The sequence below is a fragment of the Ascidiella aspersa genome, chromosome 7, assembly GCF_963924565.1.
Source record: "Ascidiella aspersa chromosome 7, kaAscAspe10.2, whole genome shotgun sequence".
Lineage (NCBI taxonomy): Eukaryota > Metazoa > Chordata > Ascidiacea > Phlebobranchia > Ascidiidae > Ascidiella > Ascidiella aspersa.
In genome coordinates, this window is record NC_139453.1 from 3,066,231 (window position 1) to 3,092,260 (window position 26,030).

Here is a 26,030-nt window from a genome sequence, read left to right on the forward strand (position 1 = left end):
AAAATGCTTTGTACATCACACACTACTTTATCCAGGGCTGCGGAGTCGGTTTAAAACAACCGGGGTTTCACCCTGGCAGAAATATAAAGCCGAATCCTTCATAGAGTCCCGTGTCCGGCTCCGACTCCACAGCCCTGTATTACATCTATCCCCGTAACCACTTTATTCCAGTGCTGCGTGATCGGTTTAAAACAACCAGTGTAACCAAAATAAGGCGGATATACAGCAATCCAGCCATAGGGGTGTAATGTAACTCACGCACCCGTATAACGTAGATTTATTTGAAAAAACCCAAAATCTATGCTATTCCACCTTTACGATTTACAGTAGTTACAGTAGCCTTAAGCAGATGCAATTATTACACGCTAAAGTCGTTGGTTTCAATTGAGTGGTATGCGCTGATAACGAGCATTGTATATCTAAGGGTAATTTTTTTATTTTAATGAGGTCCGTATATTTTGTGGGGAGTGTAAAGACAATTACATTTGCTTTACTTAAAGAAAAAATTTCCCTAAATATTATCCCTTTCATATTTAGTGGCTTATAAAGAGTCAGTCTAAGCACTTAAATTTTTACTTTATAATACTTGTTTTTTTATTCATGGGCGCCGTGCGTCTTACTTTGCCAGGCGAATGTACGAGTTGAGAAGCGTTAATAACAAAAAGGAATGTAGAATTTAATTCGACAAATGGTTTCTGTGCATGTTGTTTTTGATTTTTTTAACACATTTACGACGAATAATGGCGCATCGATTTGATGCGAATAACACTGCGCTTAATATATTTCTTTTACCGGATCCATGCAGCTATGGTGATGCGAGATATATCCACAATAGACTTTGCGCAAAGCGACAATGGACTATAGCTGGGGCTGCATTAAAAACTATAACATCACTAAAATTGTGTTTACCCGAACCGAAATTAGCAAAAAGTCACTTTTAAGTGGCGCAACGTATTTTTATTTTCTCTCCCCTAATTTTTGAATTGGGGGCCCTTACATGAATCCCACGTTCGCGCCACTTGTTCTGATTCTTTAAAACAGGGGTCGGCAACCTTTTTCTAGTCGCGGGCCCAAACCATACTCAGTAAGGTCTCTGCGGGCCGCACAAAATATTAACTAGGAATTGTGTTATTAACCCTTTAGAACAACTGTGAATCAGCCGGTCCTCTTATCGTTTTTGCACTTAAGAAAGTGTTTATTTAAATTTATGGAGGCAGTATATTGTTGGCGCAAAGCTGAAAAAAAGCGTTTGTTTGGTTCAAAATTCGAGTTCGATACTACTAATGAAAAGTGTTATAAAACTACTTTGGTGAACGCGATAACATTTAAACTTAAGCTAGCTCAGTGTTTGCAAACGTTTTTAAGTCAAGGCACAACCAGCGAGCGAAGCGAGCGCGTTTTTTTGGTATACCGGCATTTCTTTTAAATTCTTGCAAGTTTTTATTACATTGCCGAAAACGAAAGATAAAAAAATGTGAAAAAAGATATGTCGAATATTTGTGAATACATTTTCCGTGACGCACTTTGGCAGCTGTCCACCGCGCCACTGTAAATAAGTGCTGATCAATTTAAAAGCCAATATCAAAACGTGAACAAAAGGACGCAGAAAGATAATTCGCGCGAAGCGCGAAAAATTTTCGCACTTATATAGTTCAAATAGTCAAAAAGTATGTGAAATAGTGTCTAATTTGTCAAAGAGGCGGCGGGCCGGATGAATTACATCGGCGGGCCGGATCCGGCCCGCGGGTCGTAAGTTGCCGACCCCTGCTTTAAAACATGGTTTTGCGTCCAAAATTGAATCTGTTCAACAGAGTCAACGGATCGAAAAAATCACCTTAAAATTCTCCTTTAATATGATAAAATAGGCAAGTTGCTGTTTTTAAACCTCTTTTTGAATGTCTTAAATCCGTGACTTTGATTGCAGTTTAAGTCAATTTTATTTTTAAAAACGCACTAATTTAAAGTTATATATTTCTATCTATGTTATTGTAAGGATTCGCATGAAGTTTTCACTCTGACCCCAAGTGTAATACATCTGCGCTAACGAATAAAAATGTTTACAAAAAAATGTTTAACTAATATTGTTTATTTTCAAACCTTGTGTATTAAAAAGCCATTAGAAAAATTATTGTTACAACACTTGGTATCACCAGTAAGAAGCATGTATTGGTACTTTAATGTTAAAATGTTCTTACAAGATCTATCTCATCGTACAAATCTTGTTCAGTGTATGTTCCTTGGCTTTGACTTGCTTCTGGTTCCGCTTGCCTTACTTGATATAACTGTGGAGACAGATTTTTAAGACGTGAATCGATTGTAACGATTTTATGTTCTGTATATGTGTTTGATCAAACTACTTAAGTTACTCATGGCGGCAAAAATGCAGAATGTAGGAATGCGCAAAACTGTTGAGATTACCTCGGTACATTGAGTACTTGTATTGTTTGTTTGGTCGGTTATTTATAAAAGCAAAACTTACTATAGCGGATTTACGCGTATTTGTATAACAACATTAGGCGTCAGTCAGACTAAAAGCTGGGGCTGCATTAAAAACTAGAACATCACTAAAATTGTGTTTACCCGAACCGAAATTAGCAAAACGTCACTTTTAAGTGGCGCAACGTATTTTTTATTTTCTCTACCCTAATTTTTGAATTGGGGGCCCTTACATAAATCCCAGGTTCGCGCCACTTGTTCTGGTTCTTTAAAACATGGTTTTGCGTCCAAAATTTAATCTGCTCAGCAGAGTCAACGGATCGAAAAAATCACCTTAAAATTCTCCTTCAATATGATAAAATAGGCAAGTTGCTGTTTTTAAACCTCTTTTTGAATGTCTTAAATCCGTGACTTTGATTGTAGTAAATGTCAATTTTATTTTTTAAAACGCACTAATTCAAAGTTCATTAGTTCTATCTATGTTATTGTAAGGATTCGCATGAAGTTTTCACTTTGTCTTTACCAAATCAAACCCCAAGTGTAATGCATCTGCGCTAACGAATGAAAATATTTTCAAAAAATGTTTAACTAATATTGTTGTGATTCAAAATTTTATTTTCAAACCTTGTGTATTGAAAAGCCATTAGAAGAAATTATTGTTTGTGGGTTAACTCGCTTATACAAGATTTGAAAATCACGTGGTCACTAAAACACAAAGATAGTTACACTGAGTATAATTAATTTAATTTTGATATTGTTTGCAAAACTCCAGGCCCTAGGGTTTTGTGTTCACACAACATATGGTATGTCTAGTAAGAAGCATGTATTGGTACTTTAACTTTAACGTTGAAATATTCTTACATGATCTGCCCCATCGTCCAAATCTTGTCCAGTGTATTTTCCTTGGCTTTGACTTGCTTCTGGTTCCGCTTGCTTTTCTTGATATAACTGTGGAGACAGATTTTTAAGACGTGAATCGATTATGTAACGATTCTATGTTCTGTTTAAGTTTCTATGTTCTGTTTTTAAGAGTTACTCTTGGCGACAAAAATGCAGTACATGGAAAGGCGCAAAAATGGGTGATTACCTCAGTACACAGATTACCTCGGTACATTGAGTACTTGTATTGTTTGTTTGGTCGGTTATTTATAAAAGTAAAACTTGCTATAGCGGATATACGCGTATCTGTGTAACAACAATAGGCGCGAGTCAGACTAAAAAAAAGTTATCACATTTAAAATTAAAACATGCGCTTGTCTGACACGCAATTGCCACTATTTAGAAATACATGAAATGTCATTACAAAAGTAAAGTCATATTAACCGAGTACGCGCGGATTCGTTATTGCGCAACTCGCTCTACTCGTTACTCGCCCGAGTCAAGCCAGGTTGTTTCGTTCTGAACCCGAAGCTTTGTGTTTAGCTTTTCCTGCTTTTAGTTCTGCTTCTTAGTTCAGTCGGGCCTGGACAGGTCCAAGCAAACTTGATCTCAGCGAGAAACAAGCGAATGCATTCGATCGCAAAAAGGTCAGACCTCCAAGCGCCTTACTTCACAAATTGTTCGCGTGAACGCCACTAACTACCATCAAGCCGGAGATAGGTATTTGCAAATATCCTTATATTTTTTAATCTAAAGTTGTACATTCGATGCAACGGGAAGTATCGTTACGTCACACGTCTAAGCACTGACGTCACTAGTGTCGCAACGTTGCCTCGGCAACATATTCCCAAATTCTGAGTGCCTACCTTGCGCAGAGAATCCACATCAGCTTTATCGATACCGCATCCTTCTAACTCCAGCTCTTGTACATTGTGGGCACAAGTTCGGAGGAAAGCGAGTCCTTGCGATCCCAACTTGTTGAGGCTCAGCTCCAACTTCCTCATCTACATCAGCACAACATAATGTAAGATACAAGCAGGTGTTAGGCTGTATACATGTCCTAGCAAATTAAACAATACATATTTGCAACTTATACCAACAAAAAACTGCTATTCGTAACAGGTCAGGTAACAACTTTGGGATGTATAAAATGTATTGGGACCATTGTGGAAAAAAATCATTTTTTGGTACATTGGTTAACTATAGCAGCTGAAAATTTATTGAATGCCTATAGTGGTTGTAAATATTGTCATTTTTCATTAAATCCACAATTTGTGTAAAGTGAACATGCGTCTAAAATAAACCAGACACCGGGTCAGTCATTAAAACACTTGGCTATGGCTCTCCTCAACCTTGTTTTTTCCTATTGTATCTACGTGAAAGCAAAAATATTTCGCAATACCCGCGAATCTAAAGTATGTTTCTTGTATGTCTTAGCCCACTTGAAAACCGGTTTATCCATCGGCGAAAATTGACTAAATTGACTTCCAATTTTAACCACCAAACATTTTAAGCACAATGATGTGACCTGTCTTTCAGTTCACAGATGCCTGCACATTTGTTTGCATACAAGGCTTAACAAATAAGATTACTCATAGTTGTGCTAATAAATTAGATGCGCTTAATGTGATCTGAATGATCAATTGAGTAAAGGGCAAAAAATACTGTAAAAACCGACCAACTGCATTATTAAAGTTAAATGCCCTTTAAGTTAAAAATGTTGCCTTAATTGCAAATCCCTACCAAATTATCCGCGTCATATCGCAACATAGAAAATTAAAGTTTGGGAAACTTAAACTATACTAATCATTTTTTTCACGCTAGTGCTTTTCCGTCTTAAAAAAATAGTCGCGTTTTGACGAAACGCTATGTCCGTTACTTGTGACGTCACCATTTCATTCAATTGCTTTAATAATGGTGATATAAAAAAGCCGTTTACCAAAAATCTTTTGTCCAACAGACAGTGGCTGAGTTACCAAATGTTACACGCAATGCTGTTGTCTGGTTTATCCACTTCAATGTCATTCCAATATTCAACACACCCTTTATTTCAACAACACAGGGGAGTATTTTTTTTTTAAAATAATAACTGTAAAAGAAAAAATAAATTTCAGAGAGCTTAACTTAAGGGAAATTAAGGTTGAAGCAGTAAACGTATTTTAGAATATTAAAGCTATATTAATATTTCGCTTTAAACAACCTATAGTGTTAAATGCTCTGCTTAACTTTCGCATAAATAACTATCTAGCCTTTGTGTTGTTTTTTACAGAGCAATTCGTTTAAAATGCCAAATCAAAAAAACTCGAAACTTGATGGGCACAGTGTAATTGTACAAGGAAGATGAGTTTAAACCAGGCCTGTACAAATTAAAATGGTGCAAGGGCCACAACAAGCAAAAAACAAACAATTTGGCAGGCCGCATCCTAAGGTTGCATAATAGGTCAAGCAACAAATACGTAAAATCGCAAAGACTTGCTTTCTTCCGATCAATAGGTCAGGTGACAACTCTGGGATATATATTACCTATTGGGGCAATGGTGGACAAAGTAATTATATGGGACGTTTTAGTGAACTCTAGCAACTTAAAATTATTAAATGAATTACTATTTTTCGTTAAATCCACTAAAATAAACCAGGCCCCAGGTGATTACGTCCGTGTACGATTTTAAAAAAAATGCACAACAAGTTAATTATTTCTACCTAGGTTTTGCAAAATCACACAAATAAAATGCAGAAAGAACCCGGCGTTTGTATTTTAACGTAAACCCTCTCATCTAAATTTATTCGTATTTCTTATCCATTCACTTGGCGATAGACTGAAGTAATACGAATTGAACTGGCATTAAATGAAAATTGCAAATCTAATAACAATAACATTGCGGTCTAGTTTGAAAATGTTATTGCGCCAATTTCGGGCAAACAATTTAAATTGTTGTCTAATACGATGCACTGAATGCACGAAAATAAATATATCCACGACCTAGGCCTATCGTTTAAAAAAACAACCACCGCCGAATGTTATTTGTTGAGAATGTCTAAACGTATTTGGTTGGTCTTGCAAGGATGTCCTTGCAAGCAAGGCAAGTAAAAATTGCCTGCGGTGAGTTTCGAACTAATGACCTCGGCCATACCGGGACAGTCACTCAAGCAACCGAGCTATGCAAGATCAGCGCTGAAGCAAATAAAAAACACTAAATGTCGCTATCAAATTCCAGAAATATTCTTTGCGCAAAAGTAGGATCTTTTTTTGGGGTGCAATCATTTTATCAGGAACATGTTTATCGAGCTAATAATCGTAAAAAGCTTTGGTTGGTAAATTGAATGTATAAGTAAACCCAATCAAAAATCGATGTCAAGTTAATAAAGGTCCATTGAGAAGAAGTACTATCACAATAAATATACCCAGGTCAGGTTCATTTTAGAGGCCATTAAGGGGTGGATCCATGGTAGAGTGCACGTGACCATGACTCCCCCCAACTGTATTATTCCTATTGTAACGAAGTGAATGCAAAAGTATTTCGGAATACCCTCAAATCTTAGTTATGTTTCTGGGTGTCTTAGCTCCCTTGAAAACCGGTTTATCCATGGGGGTCGTGCGTCTTATCGCACCCTCGAAAATTAAAGTTTAGGAAACTTATACTTTACAAAGACATTTTTTCACGCTGCACGCGAGTGGTTTTCCGTCGTTATACCATAATATTAAAAATATTCACATTTAGACGTAACGCTATATCGTTACTTGTGACGTCACGATTTGACGTAACATTGTGACATCATATCTGCAATTTTTTCATACCCCTCAAACAAAAATCCCGCATTCGCCCCTGCCGGTAATTACTTAGTAATAGTGCCACAAAAATTCCGTTTACGAAAAAATCGATTGTACACCAGACAGTGGTTCAGTTACCAAAGTTTACACGCATTGCTGTTGCGTGGTTTATCCATCTCAATGTTATATCAATATTCAACACACCCTTCATTGATACAACACAGACTTACAGGTCGACTCATTCGTGATATGGCGTCAGTTAGAGGTTGCAGATCGGAACCAGCGATTTTGCAATCCCATAATACCAGCTTGTTGATGTTGTGTACAGTTGTTGCCAGGAAACTCAAACCACGTAAATCCAGCTTGCTGTTATACAGTCTCAACAATTCCATCTGCAATGACAAGAAATTTTAATTGTTACGTATCTCCCCTCTATTAGCTTCCATAACATCGAAGGTGTCGTCTGCTAATCCTGGACCATGAGTGCCTGCAATAGGGGAGCATTTCCCCCCTCAACATCGGGAATAGTATGGGATAAACAAGAAACTGTTGCGTCTTTAACGCAAATTTTTTTTGTCACGTATAATACGTTGCTATGCCCTCCCCACACAAACTGTATATTTTGATCAAGTAAATGGAATTTTTTTTAGCGTTCCGCGCGTATCTAATTATGTTTTTAGGTTTAGCCCACTTTGATCAAATTGTTTTAGCCCAAAGGCGTCGTGCGTCTGATTGCACACTCCAAAATAAAATTTTGGGCAACTTAAACAATATAAAGGCGGTTTTGGTCATTCCCTTTTGCTTCCCCCTACGAAAAACTATTCGGTCTTTTTGAATTACATATCAATGAGACAATTTTAAGAAGTATTTACTGTTGGTGGCGCGAAGTGCAATAAATTGACTTTGTTAAGCTGATTTTGACAATTGTGTTGTGAGGGCCTTGACTCCACAGCAGTAACAAGGCTCCGTAGAAACCACGTAACAATGTCGCCTGCAGCGCAAAAATTAACCATTGCGTTAATCATGTTTCAAAAGGTGTGACGACACACAATACAAAAACATTATAGATCCGCGCAAAGCAGTTGCATCCCCCTGTTGCTGAGGTGTTATTATATTAAAATATGAACAAATATTGTTGGATAGGGTGATAACATTTATCGTTTATCTGCAACTCAGCCAAACTGTATTTGAATAGGGCCGTTATCGTTCGATAATATGTGTATTTCAGAAAATAAATATGTGTTAGACAGAAATCATGCAGTGGTAGGCTAATCACAGGGAATTTTTGTCAAAACTATAACTATTTTGCAGAAAATATGCATTTTAAATCAATGTTGGCAAAAAAGTGAGTTAGTATCTAAACATAATCCAAATCTGTCGTAAAAATTAGCAATTAGTCCAAAAATTCAAAAAAGTTTGCAAAACCGTGAATTATTTCTTCAGTTACTTAACTACACGCGTGTAATTTTAATGTAAATAAAAGTACATCTTAAAAACAGAATAAACACGAAACGAAACCATTAAAATCACTACAAAAATTTAAATAGAGCTCGCACCCCCTAAGAATTGCTTGGCGCCGTGTTAGGAACCACTGGTCTAAGGCATTGTCTGCTGTGCTGAAGTAGAACATCTGGAGAATTATGGATAAACAAGAAACTGTTGTGTCTATGACGCAAAATAATTTTTTCGCAGTAGATTATTAATATGCGAGAAATTTGCGTTGGTGTCTTAATACTGAAGTACCGAAATAAGTCAACATATTTGCCTGAAAAACATGCCACTACCGAATGTGTTTAATGAATATAGCAATGTCTGTGTGAAAGCAAAAGCCGCTGTCGAAACTGAATTTTTCTTATTTGTCGTGTTACAAACGTTTGCACAAAAATCCAGATACTGATGCGAATAAACCCAATTGTGAATACTGAACGCGCAAAATAGTGTGTATCCGAATAAACAACCAGTTTTTTGAACGTTTGTGGTTTACAGATTGCTTCCAAGTAAATGCCCCATGCGCTTGTCCCAGATTTCCAAACCCTCTTCGGCTGACGTTTTTGAGTGTTTGTTTGCAGACGTTTTCAAACATCTATCAATATGCACAACGCTGTTAGAACAGTTTGAATTATTAACTAGACAAAACAAGAGAGGGTAATTTTGTCAAAACAAGTGCCGACTTTATGCTTAAAAGACGTTTTTTAAGTGAAGCACAAACGTCCAGCCATGCAACTTTTTATGAAAGTATGTAATTGGCGAGTTGTATAGAAGCGTGTATTATTTTCTCACTGATGTATTTAGGATAAACCTACATGTCTCGGTATGTTTAATATAAATGGTCCGTAGAAATTTTTTGCCCCCCATCCCTCTAATATATGCAGACACTCATGCATGTGCGGTTAATGCTATTTACTTATCACAACTAACATAAACATACGAGATGGGTTCTGCATGAGATGGCGTCAGTTAGAGGTTGCAGATTTGACTCAGCAGTGTTGCAATCAAACAACGTCAGCTTGTTTATGATGCTTGCACTTGTTGCAAAGCAACGCAACTCACGTGACCCCAACTTCCACACGATTAATTAAAAAAAAAAAGAAAAATATAGTTTGGTTAGTTAACGAAAGTTTTAAACTTACTGATAAAACCTATTTAAACTTCTAAATACAGACAGAGGTCAAATTAATTGTAAACCGGAAAAGTTGTTAATGTTAATTTTAGATTCTACTCGATAAATATTTGCGCGACCAATTGCTCTAAAGAAATAAACACATCAAACGTACACGACACGTGATTCATCATTATAGTCGGAGTTAGTAAATTTACCAAAAAAATTCATAATTCAGTTCAGTCATTTTACAAAATTGATTTTCCAGATTTTTGAACCGTGTTCGAATATCGAGTATTATGTAACGGAATGTGAAATCTGCATAAAACGTAGCCGTTGAATTGACAAGTAAATGTGTATGCATCTTTTATTGGTTCGTAAACTCTCCGGGCACAAAATATCATATTTGCTGAATGACGGAGAAACAAAATACATTTTTTCATGAAATTAAGTTGAAAGTCAATAGACGAATTATAATTGCGGTAGTGACAAAACCATGTAAATGTCAATTGTTGAACGTAAGACTAACAGGTGTTTCTTTCAAATAGAAGAACTTCGAAACCGGATAGATCGCTCTTATAACGTTTTATTTTGAACTGGACGTAATTGAGTCGTTGTAAAAGTTAAAATTTCATATATTTATGCGTTTAAAACAATATTGCTAAAATTCCTAATTACAGTTTTAAAATTTGAACTGTGGTTTAATGTACCTGAAACTCGTTTGCTTCTATTGTGTTTTTTTTAAAAAAAATTGCTTTTTTATTGGTACAAAAAATTATCCCTCATCAAACACGAAACTTGCGTTTAAACGTTTCCAGTTAGTATCTTTAACAAAATAATAAAATCTGGATGGTGAATTAAAAACTTATCCATTTGTTAAAAAAACCAAAAGTGGGTGGAAACGTTTTACGCTTTAGGGGCGACAGTGACTACGAAGGGGTCGGGGGTTGCGGAGTATAACATTCCAAACACTAATGTGCATTAACAAAGTGTAATACGCTAATATTGCATTTGTCGCGCAACTTATTAAAGTAGTTATTTAAGTTTAAATTACTAAACTATCCTGGTTCCGAGGCACTTATGCTTAGTGGGACTTTCCCCTGTGCAATGGTTGACCTACGGGGATGCCCCTTATCAGTTTCATGCGTCCCCATTTCACTCAGGGTACTTTCCCTATCAGCTTGATTGTCGATAGTGTGCTTGGATAATCGCGCCCGCCCCATCGCAATAATGACCATTATGACATAAACATGCCAGTTGTTGCACGTAAGTCAACTTACAGGTGTTTCTCTGCGTGCGATTGCTTCATTAAGAACCTCGAAACCGGACAGATCGCTCGTTTTGTCCAACTCCAGGCGGTTCATCTTATGGAGTCCGGTGGACAAGGCAGTGAAGTCACGTGATCCAGTTGCTCTCACATGTACTTCATCCATCTACAAAATAACAACAAGATATGTTGAAACGTGCGCTGTCCCAGATAGGTGAGGTTCTCAAACTTATGCGCCGATCAGTTTGCCTCGCCCGCCATTGTTGGCTACCTTTAGTCAATGACGTGGTTTAAAAAGTGTAAGTAAAGTCGCTGCAGAAAAAATGCGGGTTAATATGACGTTTTATTGTAAACTGTAATTAATTGAGTCGTTCCTAAAGTTAAAATGCCATAATATTTATGCGCCTAAAACAATTTTACTAAAATTCCTATTAACTCAGCTATAAAGTACGCACATTGTTAAGGCATGAGATCCGAACAGTTTTAAACTCAAACTGTAGTTATTGCTCCTAAAAATGCGCTTGTTTGAACTTTGTTTTATTTAAAACTTTTCTTTTGTATTTGTAAATTAATTATCTCCTCATTAAACATGAAACTCGCGTTAAAACTTTTCCAGTTAGTATCATCAACGAAATATTAAAATCTGAATGGTGACTACGAACATCCCAAACACTACCCATGCTTGGTGGGGCTTTCCCCTGTGCAATGGTTGACCCACGGGGATGCCCCATATCAGTTTCACACGTCCCCGTTTTACCCATGGGACTTCCCCTATCAGCTTGATTGTCGATAGTGTGCTTGGATAATCGCGCCCGCCCCATCGCAATAATGACCATTGTGACATAAACATGTCAGTTGTTGCACGTAAGTTAACTTACAGGTGTTTTTCTGCGTGCGATTGCTTTAGTAAGAACTTTGAAACCGGACAGATCTCTCGTCTTGTTCAACAACAGGCGGTTTATCTTATGGACGCAGGTGGACAAGGCAGTGAAGTCACGTGATCTAGTTATCTCCACACTTACAACCTCCATCTACAAAATAACAACAAGATATGTTGGTGGGTGCGCTGTCCCAGATAGATGAGGTTCTCAAACTTATGCGCCGATCAGTTTGCCTCGTCCGCCATTGTTGGCTACCTTAGTCAATGACGTGGTTTAAAAAGTGTAAGTAAAGTCGCTGAAGAAAAAATGCGGGTTAATATGACGTTTTATTGTAAACTGTAATTAATTGAATCGTTCCTAAAGTTGAAATGCCATAATATGTATGCGCCTAAAACAATTTTACTAAAATTCCTATTAACTCAGCTATAGAGTACGCACATTGTTAAGGCGTGAGATGCGAACAGTTTTAAACTCAAACTGTAGTTATTGCTCCTAAAAATGCGCTTGTTTGAACTTTGTTTTATTTAAAACTTTGCGTTTGTGTTTGTAAATTAATTATCTCCTCATTAAACATGAAACTTGCGTTAAAACGTTTCCAGTTAGTATCATCAACGAAATATTAAAATCTGGATGGTGACTACGAACATCCCAAACACTACCCATGCTTGGTGGGGCTTTCCCCTGTGCAATGGTTGACCCACGGGGATGCCCCTTATCTATTTCACATGTCCCCGTTTCACCCAGGGACTTCCCATATCCGCTCGATTGTCGATTGTGTGGTTGGATAATCGCGCCCGCCTCATCGCAATAATGACCATTGTGACATAAACATGCCAGTTGTTGCACGTAAGTTAACTTACAGGTGTTTCTCTGCGTGCGATTGCTTTAGTAAGAACCTCGAAACCGGACAGATCGCTCGAATTGTTCAACACAAGGCGGTTTATCTTATGGACGCAGGTGGACAAGGCAGTGAGGTCACGTGATCCAGTTGTCGTCACATGTACTTCATCCATCTACAAAATAACAACAAGATATGTTGGAATGGGCGCTTTCCCAGATAGGTGAGGTTCTCAAACTTATGCGCCGATCAGTTTGCCTCGCCCGCCATTGTTGACTACCTTAGTCAATGACGTGTTTAAAAAGTGTAAGTAAAGTCGCTGCAGAAAAAATGCGGGTTAATATGACGTTTTATTGTAAACTGTAATTAATTGAATCGTTCCTAAAGTTGAAATGCCATAATATTTATGCGCCTAAAACAATTTTACTAAAATTCCTATTAACTCAGCTTAGAGTACGCCCATTGTTAAGGCATGAGATCCGAACAGTTTTAAACTCAAACTGTAGTTATTGATCCTAAAAATGCGCTTGTTTGAACTTTGTTTTATTTAAAACTTTGCTTTTGTATTTGTAAATTAATTATCTCCTCATTAAACACGAAACTTGCGTTGAAACGTTTCCAGTTAGTATCATCAACGAAATATTAAAATCTGGATGGTGACTACGAACATCCCAAACACTACCCATGCTTGGTGGGACTTTCCCCTGTGCAATGGTTGACCCACGGGGATGCCCCTTATTTATTTCACACGTCCCCGTTTCACCAATGGGACATCCCCTATCCGCTTGACTGTCGATAGTGTGATTGGATAATCGCGCCCGCCCCATCGCACTCTAATGACCATTGTGACATAAACATGCCAATTGTTGCACGTAAGTTAACTTACAGGTGTTTCTCTGCGTGCGATTGCTGCAGTAAGAACTTCGAAACCGGACAGATCGCTCGTAGTGTACAACCGCAGGCGGTTTATCTTCTGGACGCAGGTGGACAAGGCAGTGAAGTCACGTGATCCAGTTGTCCGCACACGTACTTCATCCATCTACAAAATAACAACAAGATATATTGGAATGAGCGCTGTCCCAGATAGGTGAGGTTCTCAAACTTATGCGCCGATCAGTTTGCCTCGCCCGCCATTGTTGGCTACCTTTAGTCAATCACGTGGTTTAAAAAGTGTAAGTAAAGTCGCTGAAGGAAAAATGCGGGTTAATATGACGTTTTATTGTAAACTGTAATTAATTGAGTCGTTCCTAAAGTTGAAATGCCATAATATTTATGCGCCTAAAACAATTTTACTAAAATTCCTATTAACTCAGCTATAGAGTACGCACATTGTTAAGGCGTGAGATCCGAATAGTTTTAAACTCAAACTGTAGTTATTGCTCCTAAAAATGCGCTTGTTTGAACTTTGTTTTATTTAAAACTTTGCTTTTGTATTTGTAAATTAATTATCTCCTCATTAAACATGAAACTCGCGTTAAAACGTTTCCAGTTAGTATCATCAACGAAATAATAAAATCTGGATACTGAATTAAAAAACTTAAATACTTGCTGGAGGTGGAAGCGTTTAACGCTGTAGGGAAGACAGTGACTACGAAGAGTTTGGGGAGTGCGGAGTATAACATCCCAAACACTAATGTCCAATAACAAACTGAAAAACGTAATTTGTCGCGCCAATTAAGAGGGTTATATCAGAAAATAAAACAGAAAAATATTAGTGTATAAAAAAAAAAGCGTTTTGCGTTTTTAGCTAAATAGACTCAATTAAAGTCGCGCATGTTATTACGCAATAAAGTTGTACAAACCGCGTTGGTAATTTGTTCTAATTTCACCGGTTTAATCTCAGAGGCGAGCAATGGCGGTCTGTTTTTCGGCATAACAACGCCATTTAAACGTCGTAACATCAGACCATGAATATTTTTGCCGACTATACAGCAATATGTGTGCCATCAATTCTCGGTGAACAACAGGAAATCAAACCGTTGTGAAAAAAACAAGTTGTCCACTAATGTCAAAAAACTCGGGGACACTCTACTGTCATCATGCGGTGATAGAAGTTTAAAGTATCTTTTAAGAGCAGGGGTCGGCAACCCCGCCAATATAATTCACCCGGCCCTCCACCTCTTTTACAACTTGGCAAAAGGCCGTTGCCAGAATTTGTTGTCTATTTTAACTACATAAATGTAAAAATTTTGCGCACTTTTTGCGCATTTTTTTCGGCCAAGATGCGAAGTACATAAACTACTAGTACTATCAACAATGAACGTTACGCTATCTTAGTATGTCTGATTGTATTTTATGGTGCTGCACACTATAGTTCTTGTGTGGTTTAAATATAAAAATAAACTATATCGACATTTTAACGGTTCTATTTAAATTACATCATATCCTATTCAAATTACATCATAGATTAACGATTAAATTTTCCGCATATCTTTTTTTTTTGAATTTTATTGTTGGTTATGATTAGACTATGTTTATCGGCGGCAGCACACTCGATGAACCTCACGTCCTTTCGCTACCCCCGGGGGACATCAAATATTTGCACAATAGCTTTTCTTCGCGCTTGGCGCAAACGCTTTACCGTCCTTTTTTCAAATCTAATATATAAAATGGAAAAGTTTGTTGGTCAGCATGTTCGCGTTTTAGGGAAACAGACAGAGAAACGTATGGCTCCTATTGCTCCTCTTAATCGAGTCGCCTCGCAAGTCGGTAAAATAGAAACTCGTGTGCTCCCAGACAGAAAAAATTGTTTTCTTTCTATGAGAGAAAGTCTCGCATCTCAAGCGAACGCCGTCGCAAACCGGTCACGGGTGAGCAATTTTTATACCATTTCAAAAACATCACACAACATTCGTTGCATGTTAACTTGAAAGAGCGGGCGTGCGACTTGCAGAACCTTATGACGAAACGGGTTAAACCTTTTCACACATTTATAAGGCAATAACCTGCGTGAAGTAAATTGCCTTAAAAAATAAAGTTTCATGTGGCAAAGTTTATATCGCGTTTATTGTAGCGGTTTGAACTTTAAGCAAATTTACTTCTAAAAGAGGATTTTCTTTCTTTGGATGCAGTATGGGTTTTACGTATTTGCTTGAATTTCGCCAATTTGAATAATTGCTGCTACTACTTTTTAAGCGATTTTCCATCGATATATGTCACGGGTTTTCGTTAGGTAAAATATGCGAGTCGTGTTTAGTAGCTCCATTTAAAAAAACACACAACGTTGCAATTTGTTTGTTGTAAATACCGCAATTATTTTGTAATTATCGGCTATAATATACGGCTTCAGCCAGCTTATACAATGTTGGTAACACGTGAATTAGTGATTTTTTGTGACCTATTTCAGACACAAAACTGCTTTTTAGGTTATAAGTTAAATTTTCATCTTTAAACTGTTTAAACCAAATGAACAATTTACTGGAAATTTACGGCAACAAAGCATTAGATCTTTAAAGCCACGCAGATATGTCACAAAGTTAAACACGCCATTCCGCTTTCACATTAATACCGCTTTTACACAGGCTGTGGGGTGTTACTCTGATTGTGGGGAAGCATTAGACACACGATATGACCTAATAATTAAAGTTCTATTTAGTGACACGCAGTGCAAACGTTTATAGCTTTTTGCAGTTTGTTTAACCACGTAAAAGTCTAATTTCACAGGTTTTCGTTACGAAATATATGCGAGACGTGTTTAGCCAAGTTTGTGTGTTTACAGAGACGCCGGAGCGATTTCAGGGCAAGGGTGGCGAATTTTTTGGTAAGGGCAACATAGACTGCAAGCGAGCGTAGCGAGCCGAAATATTGGGGGGTGCGGGGGTATTCCCCCGGCAAAATTTTTGCAGCCACGCCCTCTAGATTGGCTTAAAATGATACTAAAAATGTTTTAACAAATGTCAAGCATGTCATTTTACGAATTTATTGCATTATTCCGTAGCTCAACCCTACCCCCTTTATGATTTCCGTCGCATAATATTTAACGTTGTGAAAGCAATATATCACTTTTTATAAAAAGGGCACTTTTGCCCCTCCTCTTGCCCCCCTTGGCAAAGGGCAAGAGGGCTTTTAGATACTGCTTTTTAGGTTACAGGCCTACGTTAATTTTTAGTCTTTAGATTGTGTTAAACAAATTAAATAAGTATTGGGAAATTACGGAGACAAAGAATTAGATCTTTAGAGCCATGCAGATAAGTCATATAATTAAACACGACATTCTATTAATGCCGCTTTCACACAGGCTGTGGGGTGTTACTCTGACTGTGGAAAAACATTAGGTTAACTGATTTTAGACCTACGATATGACATGATTTGAATTTTTTATTTAGTGACACGCAGTACAAACGTTTAGGCATAAGCAAATTTGTTATGACATTACAAAAATATGTTTGCATTATTTATGCCTCTTCAGAACTTTATACGCTCTCCGTAACATAACTTTCGGGTTATTTGCTGATTCCATAATTATAGGCTATAACATGAGGCTGTCAGTTTAGCATGGTACAACGTAATGTGCAATAGTAATAAAGAGCCAAAGTATGATGGATTGTTTCATTTTGTTTAACCAGATTAAATTCAGGTAGACTTCGTACATTATGATGGTTATTGTAGGTGTAATTATTTTTTAACCAGTAAGAATAACTGGAAAATATTCTATTTAACCTGGGCAACGCCGGGCATTTCGTCTAGTGTTAAATAATAGCTAATTTACAACCAAAAAACTAGGTCGTCCCTGATTAACAGTTATTATAATGAAACGCTTAAAACTCAACATTTTAGGAAAATTTCAAGTTTATATTTATTACGGCTCGCCGAGCCCTTTTTAAATTTTGGTCAGGTCCGCGACTAGAAAAGGTTACCGACTCCTGCTTCAGAAAGTTCAATGTTGTGTGGCTTCAAAACGGTGCAGGGTTCGTTTAGCGTTTACCGCTGCTTTGCTGAATTTATTTGAAAATAGTGTATAAAAATTAAAACTGAAAACAACAGTAAAACTTCACAAACCTTGTGTTTGGTTCTCGCCATTGTCTCCATCAACATTTCTAAACCGTTGCCGGTAAATGTGACTGGTTTGTAAGGTTCCCCGATGCTGATGACCAGCTCTCTTTGTGTTGCTCGAAGCACGTGGCAGAGACTTGACACTTCACTGGGAAGGATCGTTCCACCCGTTATATGAAGCTCTCCAGGGAGGGAATCGGCCACTTTCGCGGTGATTTCTTTATCGTTTGATTCCTGCGCCAAACTGCAAAGCCTAAACAAATTGGAGTTAAAGCTTTCGTCATCGTTTGATAAAAGTTGAGATCCAAGCGAATCAATCAGGCCTTTCAGCAAACGTTTCTTGCTGTCAACATCGGTGGAAGAGATTTTAAAAATAGGCTTTAGCTTACGATGGAGTCCCGTGTTTAGCAACCCGAAAAGAAACCGAAGAACCATTTCCCACGTATTACTTTTCATGCTTTGTAGCAGCCCAGAAAATGTAGCCAGGTCTGTATCGAACAACAGCTTGAGTGATGTAAAAAATTCTTGCCACAGCAAATGAATAAAGAAGAATACTTTATCCCCTTCCAGTATACGAAGGTTGAGGTCGCTAGAGAAAACTTGCATGTTGAGAAAGTCCTCCATTCCTTCAGAATTAAGTCCGACTTCATCAAAGACTTCTTCGTCGAACATGATCTTGTCGTTGAGCATTCCGTGTAAAGCCAAGTCTGAAAGTTTGCGCAAAATTCTTGGATGTTCCTTAAACTTAGGCGAGCGAATGCAATCATCCACAAAAGCCGCAAACACATCTGTGAGAGTAAAAGTGCCATCTTTAGTGCCATGCTTTATGATGTAAGGTGCGACGGTTTTGGCAAATATAGGAAGAAAGCATAAAGCTTTTGCATGTGGGTTTTGATCAAGTGACTTGGTGACCTTCTCATAATCTTCTTGCTTTGGGCAAATTTGTTGAAAATACAAATCTTGAGAGCGTTCGTTGAAGCCGATTACCTTGACTACAAAGTGGGGCTTGCAACTTGGGTGTAGCTTGAGAAAAGCTCCCGGTCGTGAAGTAAGCAGCTTGTGAGCATTTGGAAGAATGTCGCCACGAAGTAGGTTTTGTAGAATGACAACCGGCGTTGCGCGATCGTACAATCCGATCACTGGAGCATCCATGTCAAGATCCTTGAACCTAGGTTCGTCCAAACCATCCAGAAAGATAAACAGCTTGTTGGATTTGGAAAGTTTTTCCAGTATTTGATCATCTATTTCCTTTGTGTGTTTCAAGTTTGGGTTGGATGACAGCAATTGTAGAACACCCATTTCTTTGTTAAGATCTAAAGTCTTTAGGTATTTAAAAAGCCAATATCCCTTTTGATCTGCTGGTAGTTCATCTGCAAGCTTCGATAGTGTCTGTATAGTAGCAGTAGTTTTTCCAATTCCAGCTATTCCAGTCATACCGACCACATTGCCATGCCTCTCCACGTAATCGTCATATGCTGCTTTATTTCTAAATTCCTTACTTTTAGCTTCACTGATTGCTTCTTGTTTTGCAGCAGTAAATAGTTGGTTGAGTTTAAGCGTGGTTGAGTTGACCTGGTTGTCTCTGATTTGCTTCAATCCTTTTAAACCAAATTCCTCCAAAGGTGCTTGCGAATCCCGAATGATGTCAAGAGGAACTGGGTTGCTTGGTAGAGTCCCGATGACCTTATCAGCTGCTTCCTGAGACTTTTCTTGCCATGATGCTGCTGAAAAGGTATGAACTATTCTTTAAAGATGGACGCTACCAAGGCAGGAATAAAACGAATAAAAGTTAAATGTTGTCCGCAATATTAATGCACTCAATTGGTTCACCATTTTGTTTTAAGATGTTAGTTAACTAACACATATGGATGAATGTACAACTTCCTTGATAAACTAGCGTAACATTTTGCTCTGCACGCTTAGCTTATCCCAGCCACCGAACAGTGAGTAAATGGTTAACGCCTCGTGTTTATTTTACTTCAACGCGAATCGCGAGCAAACGATAAGCTTATATTAATAAACGCTTTTTTATTTCCAAAATTAATGTGTGTTATTTTGTCAGCAACTGATTTTGCTTTAGGGCCTATACAAAGTTACCTACACTGTTTTATTTATTGTATAATCGCTAATCACTTTTGATTTATCTCCAACTTAAGAACTCTTTAACAAGCAAAAGGCTCATACTGGGATCAGCAATATTGGAAATCGTTCTAGCAAACGATATTAACATCATTATGGGGTTAATTTAACGCCGTCGTATTACAATTTAAATGAAACAAGGGAATACCCCTCCCCCATGACTTACTTTTTACCGTTAATTATAGGTAAATGCAAAAACCCTTAAAATGACACTAATCGGTTAAAAAACACTTATTTTGTCCGGAAAAAGATTAAAATGGGGATGCCATTATATTGTTTGAAATGGGGATGCCACTATATTGTTTAAAATGGGGATGCCACTATATTGTTTAAGATGGGGATACTATTATATTGTTTAAAATGGGGATACTATTATATTGTTTAAAATGGGGATACTATTATATTGTTTAAAATTGGGATTTTTTTTTTAATTTTTGTATTCCAAACAACGCAACCATTGCTGTCCAGCTGCTAATGCGATTTAAAGCCACATGTGAATCATAATTTTGGCCTCACAACTGTTGTATGATGATTGTGTTTTATCTATTTGTATTTATGATAAGTCATAAAAGTATTTCCGAGTGACGTCATTTCGTCCCACGGTGAAATATTACCTGGCAACGCACACTGCTCTGCATCGATCTATTCTAGCCGATTTTAATGTTAAGAAAAAAACGATCAAAACTGTTTTTGGAATCCATCACAGGCAACTTATTAAGAAACAGTCGCGTTTATGCACGCAAATAAATCACTACTGTGGTGCAGGGCTGCGGAGCCGGTTAAAAATAACCCGAGTCCGACTCCGGCCAAAAAAGTAAACCCGAGTCCGACTCCGGTCAAATGTGAGATTTCGTCCCGAGTCCAGCCCTGACTCTACAGCCTTTATTTCACCCATTACGTAATTAAATATGGTGGTTATTCTGCAACCACTTAGGGGTTCATATAATTCATCCACCCACAATACGTGGTTGGAAAGTATACAACATATGCTATTCCGCCTTTACGATTTACAGTTGGTAACCATTTCAGTTTTATAATATGGTACTGCGCATGCGCACGTCCGACTCAGGACTCATAGTAGTTTAACGTGGTCTTACTCGAGTCCCGAGTCCGACTCCGACTCAGCCCTGCTGTAGCGCAACCCACACTTGGCCATTAGTTTTAAATCGAAGTTATCACCAACCGTTGTCGGGTGAGGTCGCTGTTGAGTCGGAAGCCACTCCAGGTCCCTGTAGCTGGCCATATATATGAACGTCGCCATGGAGGTTTTGTATGGGACCTTGATGACCGTAAACATCACCAATGTTTACGGGAAGGACATTGGTTGGCTGGTTGTTTGCTGGTGGAAGCTGAGGTGCATTTTCACCCTGTATAGATACGTTGATGTTCAATTTTAATTTAATTGCGATATAACATTTTAACACAAATAGTTTCGGGTCATTTTTAGCATTTATTTTACTTAAAACAACAAATATATTTGATTTATTTTACTTTTGAAACTGCGTTTTACCTAAAACAGCTTTGAAGAAAAGGCCAAATAAATAATGTAATTAAACAGAGATATAATGTGTAAAGTTAAAAGCCAATTTAAGATGGTTTTAAGATAAGAAAATAGTTCTCTTTTATTGTTATTTTAAATTTTTGATGGCAAAACTACAAAGATTATGTCCAAGGTAACTGTGCTATACAAGCTCATCAGTATCGCATGCCAGAAAAACGAATGACTGTTCCCTAGTGTAGCGCTTTTCAATCTTTAAAAGAACTGTCTGCACTTTATTTTTTGAAAAGTTTCATCCGCACGAAACAAGCACAGTAAGTTTGCACCCTTTAGTTTCCCCTATTTGTAAAATAACAATGAAATAATTTGTGTATTGAAACCGTGAGCCTTTACCGATATAGATATAGATAGCTTATGCTTCAATAGATTTACCTTAATTAACAACGACCATTTATACACAAAGAGAATTAGCAGTCGTTAATGCACGTGATTAATGACTCGTTTGCTGCTGAATATTTGTGAAAATTTCAGCCCAATTGGGAACAAAAGCATTCAGAGTGTTTTTCACGATTCAAAAACGCTTGTTGACAGAAATCGTTTTTAAGGTGGGGAGATTTTAAACGACGTTTTTCACGGCAAGTAAAACGAAAGTAAAATTGTTATCTTTGACTTTGATGATGTTTTTCAGTTCCTTAGTAGTTGGAGGCAAAAGTTACAAAAACAAAGCAAAAAAAGGCACAAAACATGTGAGAAGCTGTTTTTACATGTGAGCTTCCGTTGCAATTCTTTTGACGCAATGTTTGCAATAACAATTAAGAAGGTAGGGCTAGTAGGGTAATTTGTTGTAAAACCTTTTTAAACAAGCAATTCAGCATGTTTCATGGCTGCAGTATTTTTTTGGAAATAAATACGTCTCGCCTTAACGTCCTGTTGAAAGTATAGGCAACTAACTCGAAATGAAAAAAAGAGGACATTTGGGCATTTTTGAGCGTCCTCGGAGGACCATTCAGTTTTTTTGAAAAAAGAAGACAAATCCTCCTAAAAGAGAACATATGGTAAGCCTTTTTCAAGAATATGATCTAAAGTTCCCGGAGGCTGCTGTTCGCCAAAGGGGTTCAAAATCCACAGTTCTGATTTTATTTTTGCTGCCTGATGGCTTGGAAAATAAGCTTCAAACCTCTCGAGCAGTGTGTGCAAATGAGAGCTCGCCGCCTTGATGATACGTCGCTCCAGCTTATTTTCTGTTCTTTTCATTTACATGCAGACACGAAGGTCTGCAGGGTTTTCAAACTGTTCAGGTTGTTACTAAAAATTTATTTTTCCAAACATTGAACTTTTTCTTGAATGATGCGATTTGGAGGTAGCTTTGAATTTATCAATTCCTTTTCCTTGTAAAGTTGTATTGAGCTCATTAAGCATATCGAATATTTTAACAAGATAAGCTAGCATATCTAGCCAAAACAAATCTTGAAACAAATTAGTTCTATTGTCGTCTTGTCCATTGAACCACACAACAAGTTCCCCTCGCCGTTTCCACACTCTTTCCAATACTCTTCCACGAGAGAGCCACTTAACTTTGGAATAATAAACAAGACGCCCGTCATCTTCCATTTCGCTGACAAGTTTATTAAAAGCGCGATACGATTTTGTTTTTAGTATTGTGGTCTGGCCAGTTTTAATCCCCAACGCATTCGTTTTTCCTGGACGTTAGTCGTATCCGAATTGTACTGCAATCCAGTCAACGATGTACTCCTTACTGGCAACACGTGTTTTTACTGCGCTGTAAGCTATTTCATTTAAAGCGAGCTATGCTGAATTATTTGAACGTACAATAAATTTATAAGCGACCTGACAGTATGCACTTTGAAATGCAATGACAGATTGTTTTAGTTTCGATATAGTGGCGTTTAGATAGCACGGTGGTCATGTCTCCACTGTTGAAATATATACAACCTCCGTTGTGACTTGCTTTATGAGAGCAACTACCCCGTTACGCACTTTGACCATAGCCCTGGCGCCGTCGGTGAATACAGCCTTGCACTTGCACCACATTACTGCATGTTCGGAGAAGTAATTGTTTACTTTTGAAAATATACTTAAAGCAGTAGTGTTTATGCCAGTAGAAAGACATAACAGATAGTGATCTAAAATTGTCTTGCGTTCTGTGTTTGGAAAGCGAACATAAACGATCAATTGAGCTTGACTGGTAATATCAGTCGTTTCATCTAATTGAAGCCCGAAGCAGGGCACATGACGAAGCTTGGCTAGAACAATTTTTTAGTGATGCAGCGATCATTGAACATCTCCTTTGCATCGTATTATCGGACAATGCTAGCTTTTGCACTTTGGCCACATCTTTAGCTCTTCCATGAATCTCTTGCGCTGCTACCTCTAAACACGGTTAACAACGGTTTCTGCCAAAGTAAATGGGCTGCCTTTGAGACATAAGGACATGGGCTATTTTCAGTAATGCATACAGAGGTTAATAAGAGAATGCCTTCATTAATTGATCAAATTTTTGCTTTTGCTTAGCGAAATGTCGTGTTTGATGTTTGAAAAAGGATTTCGACTTGTTTTTGTGTTCAAAATGCTTGCGTCTCTGTGTCTTTTCAGTTTGTACTTTTCTAATGATGAATTGTGGTATATGACCTAACAACACAGCGAGCCCAAGTGTATAGTTTTCATCTAAATCTATGACAAATCCAAGCTCAGTAAATATAGGGCTACCATATTTTCAGCACCCAAAAAGAGGACATTTTTTTCCTGCAAGTAAAACGAAAGTAGAATTGTTACGTTTGAGAAAAACGTGCCATATCCAAAGGTAATGCATTCAGCTTCGAAATTAATACGTCGTTTTCTGAAACAATGATACTTCTGGCGTAGCAGTAAACATCAGTAAACAGAGTTTTCCTCTTCGGCATTATAGTTTATAGCTTATTTTGCCTATTGGTTGTCTAAAAATAGTGGCTCTTTACCTTTTATCAGCCGCGCCCCTTTGGTAATTTTCCTATGCCTTGCACCCCCCTACGAAACGCAATTCGGCCTTTTATAATGAAACATCACTGAGTAAACTTGAAAATATTAAAGATTGGTTCGGTCACGCGAAGCGCGACAAAAATTGAGTTTAATTGGTTGAATTGGAGCTAAACTGTAAATTCAGGAGGCTTTTCTCATTGGGCACATAACAAATTGCTCGTGCACGAGCTGATTTTGACAAACGTGTTGTGAGGGCATTGACTCCACAGTTGTAAGGCTGTGATGTCGAGCGCAAATAAAATAGTCAAGCGAAAAAATCAAACATTGCGTTATCGTGTTTCAAAAGATGTGACGACATACAATACAACGGCAATATTGCAAAAAAACATCGATCGCGATAAAAGTTCGAGTCCCCCTGATGCTAGCCTGTTATATAAAATATGATTAAAAAATAGATCTAACGCTGGATGAATTTTATCGTATATCTCTAAGTTAGTACAATTGCAATTAAATATGGCCGTTATACCTTAAATCAGTGGTTCTCAACCTTTTATGCTTCGTGGCCCCCTTTAAAAGGCTCCCAACCCTCGTGGCCCCCATGCTTTTAAAATATTTAGCATTGTTTCTGCGAGTTTTTCTTGTTTTACTTCTCCACGTTATTAAGAAATACAGACATTAATCAACGAATCAATGCACTTAGTTTCTCCAAAATTTAACATATCACTTATTTTAATTTATGTGAATATATTTAGTGATTACAAAGCTTGATGGTGGGAAGGTGTTTCTTTATATTCGGCTTTGTTTTGTACTGAGCCAAGCAAACGTTAGTACATTCGTCAAAATGATTTATGGTTTTTCGGTTATAATGAATTACTATTGTTGCACCGATTATTTATAGTTTCTATGTGTGTTATTGTTTCTCTGTTTTATCGTTTGTACGCGTGTTTTCGTTTTCCCTTTCTTTCTCACTCACATAAATTATATCGCTTTTCCACTTTTGCACCTCACCTTTCACGCTTTATTTCTTATCTTATCACGTTTTCGGTTGGCACCTCGTTTGACACGCACACCTTTTTTCTCTGGTTGTAGTGAATGGGGACACGAAATCTAATGTGGGCAGTCGCGTTTGGGGTCTAGCTTGAGTTCATTGCATTGTAGAAAACCCTGGGAATTAACGTTTAAGTCACCTTTTTAGGCGTTGGCCGCTTTTCGTTGTTTCAGTGTTTTAGCATTTTACTGTCCCTTATTTTAATACAAGTAAAAGACACGCGTTGCAGCGCTTAGCAGTCGGCAGGCCGTTAAGTAGAGTTCTGGATTAGTTTGGCGTAACAAAATGGCAAGCACGCCAGTACTCTACAGCCGAGGGGAGAAGCGCTACATGCAGCATGTCTTTTACGTTGCCACCGCCTTTTTATAGATCAGGCGACAATTTTAAATCGATTTTACCAGTTTTTGAATCGTATTGTAAGAGCATCGCAGCCAATGAAGATGTTAGGAGACATTTATTATTGACATGTCTCGACCGTGATTTTTTGTTTGATATTAGTGATGGCGCAAGTAGCCTGTACGAACTATCGTCTAGCGCTATAATTGAACTTGCTTCAGCGGCCAACGGCGAAAAATGTGGCTATGATAAACGTGACCAGTTACTAGAAACAAGCTTACCCAGACGGCGGCGACAAGCCTACAGTAAAAAATGAGGTTATGTATGGTTCTACTGCGCGGCTTGTGCGACAGAACACTCGCCACTGCAATA

At 37.8% G+C, this 26,030-nt stretch overlaps 1 protein-coding gene across 1 annotated transcript; it reads right to left on the bottom strand.

Annotated features, from left to right (window-relative positions):
• Nucleotides 1-3,276: 3,276 nt before the first annotated feature.
• On the bottom strand, nt 3,277-23,350 carry LOC146137284 (NACHT, LRR and PYD domains-containing protein 13-like). The gene is made up of 10 exons (XM_083393824.1): nt 23,297-23,350; nt 20,984-21,167; nt 17,668-19,385; nt 13,556-13,708; nt 12,692-12,844; nt 11,829-11,981; nt 10,964-11,116; nt 7,315-7,476; nt 4,182-4,319; nt 3,277-3,384 (listed from the first exon to the last, which is right to left on the bottom strand). The coding sequence occupies exons 1-10, from the start codon at nt 23,348-23,350 to the stop codon at nt 3,277-3,279; spliced, it is 2,976 nt and encodes a 991-aa protein (XP_083249950.1).
• Nucleotides 23,351-26,030: the final 2,680 nt, after the last annotated feature.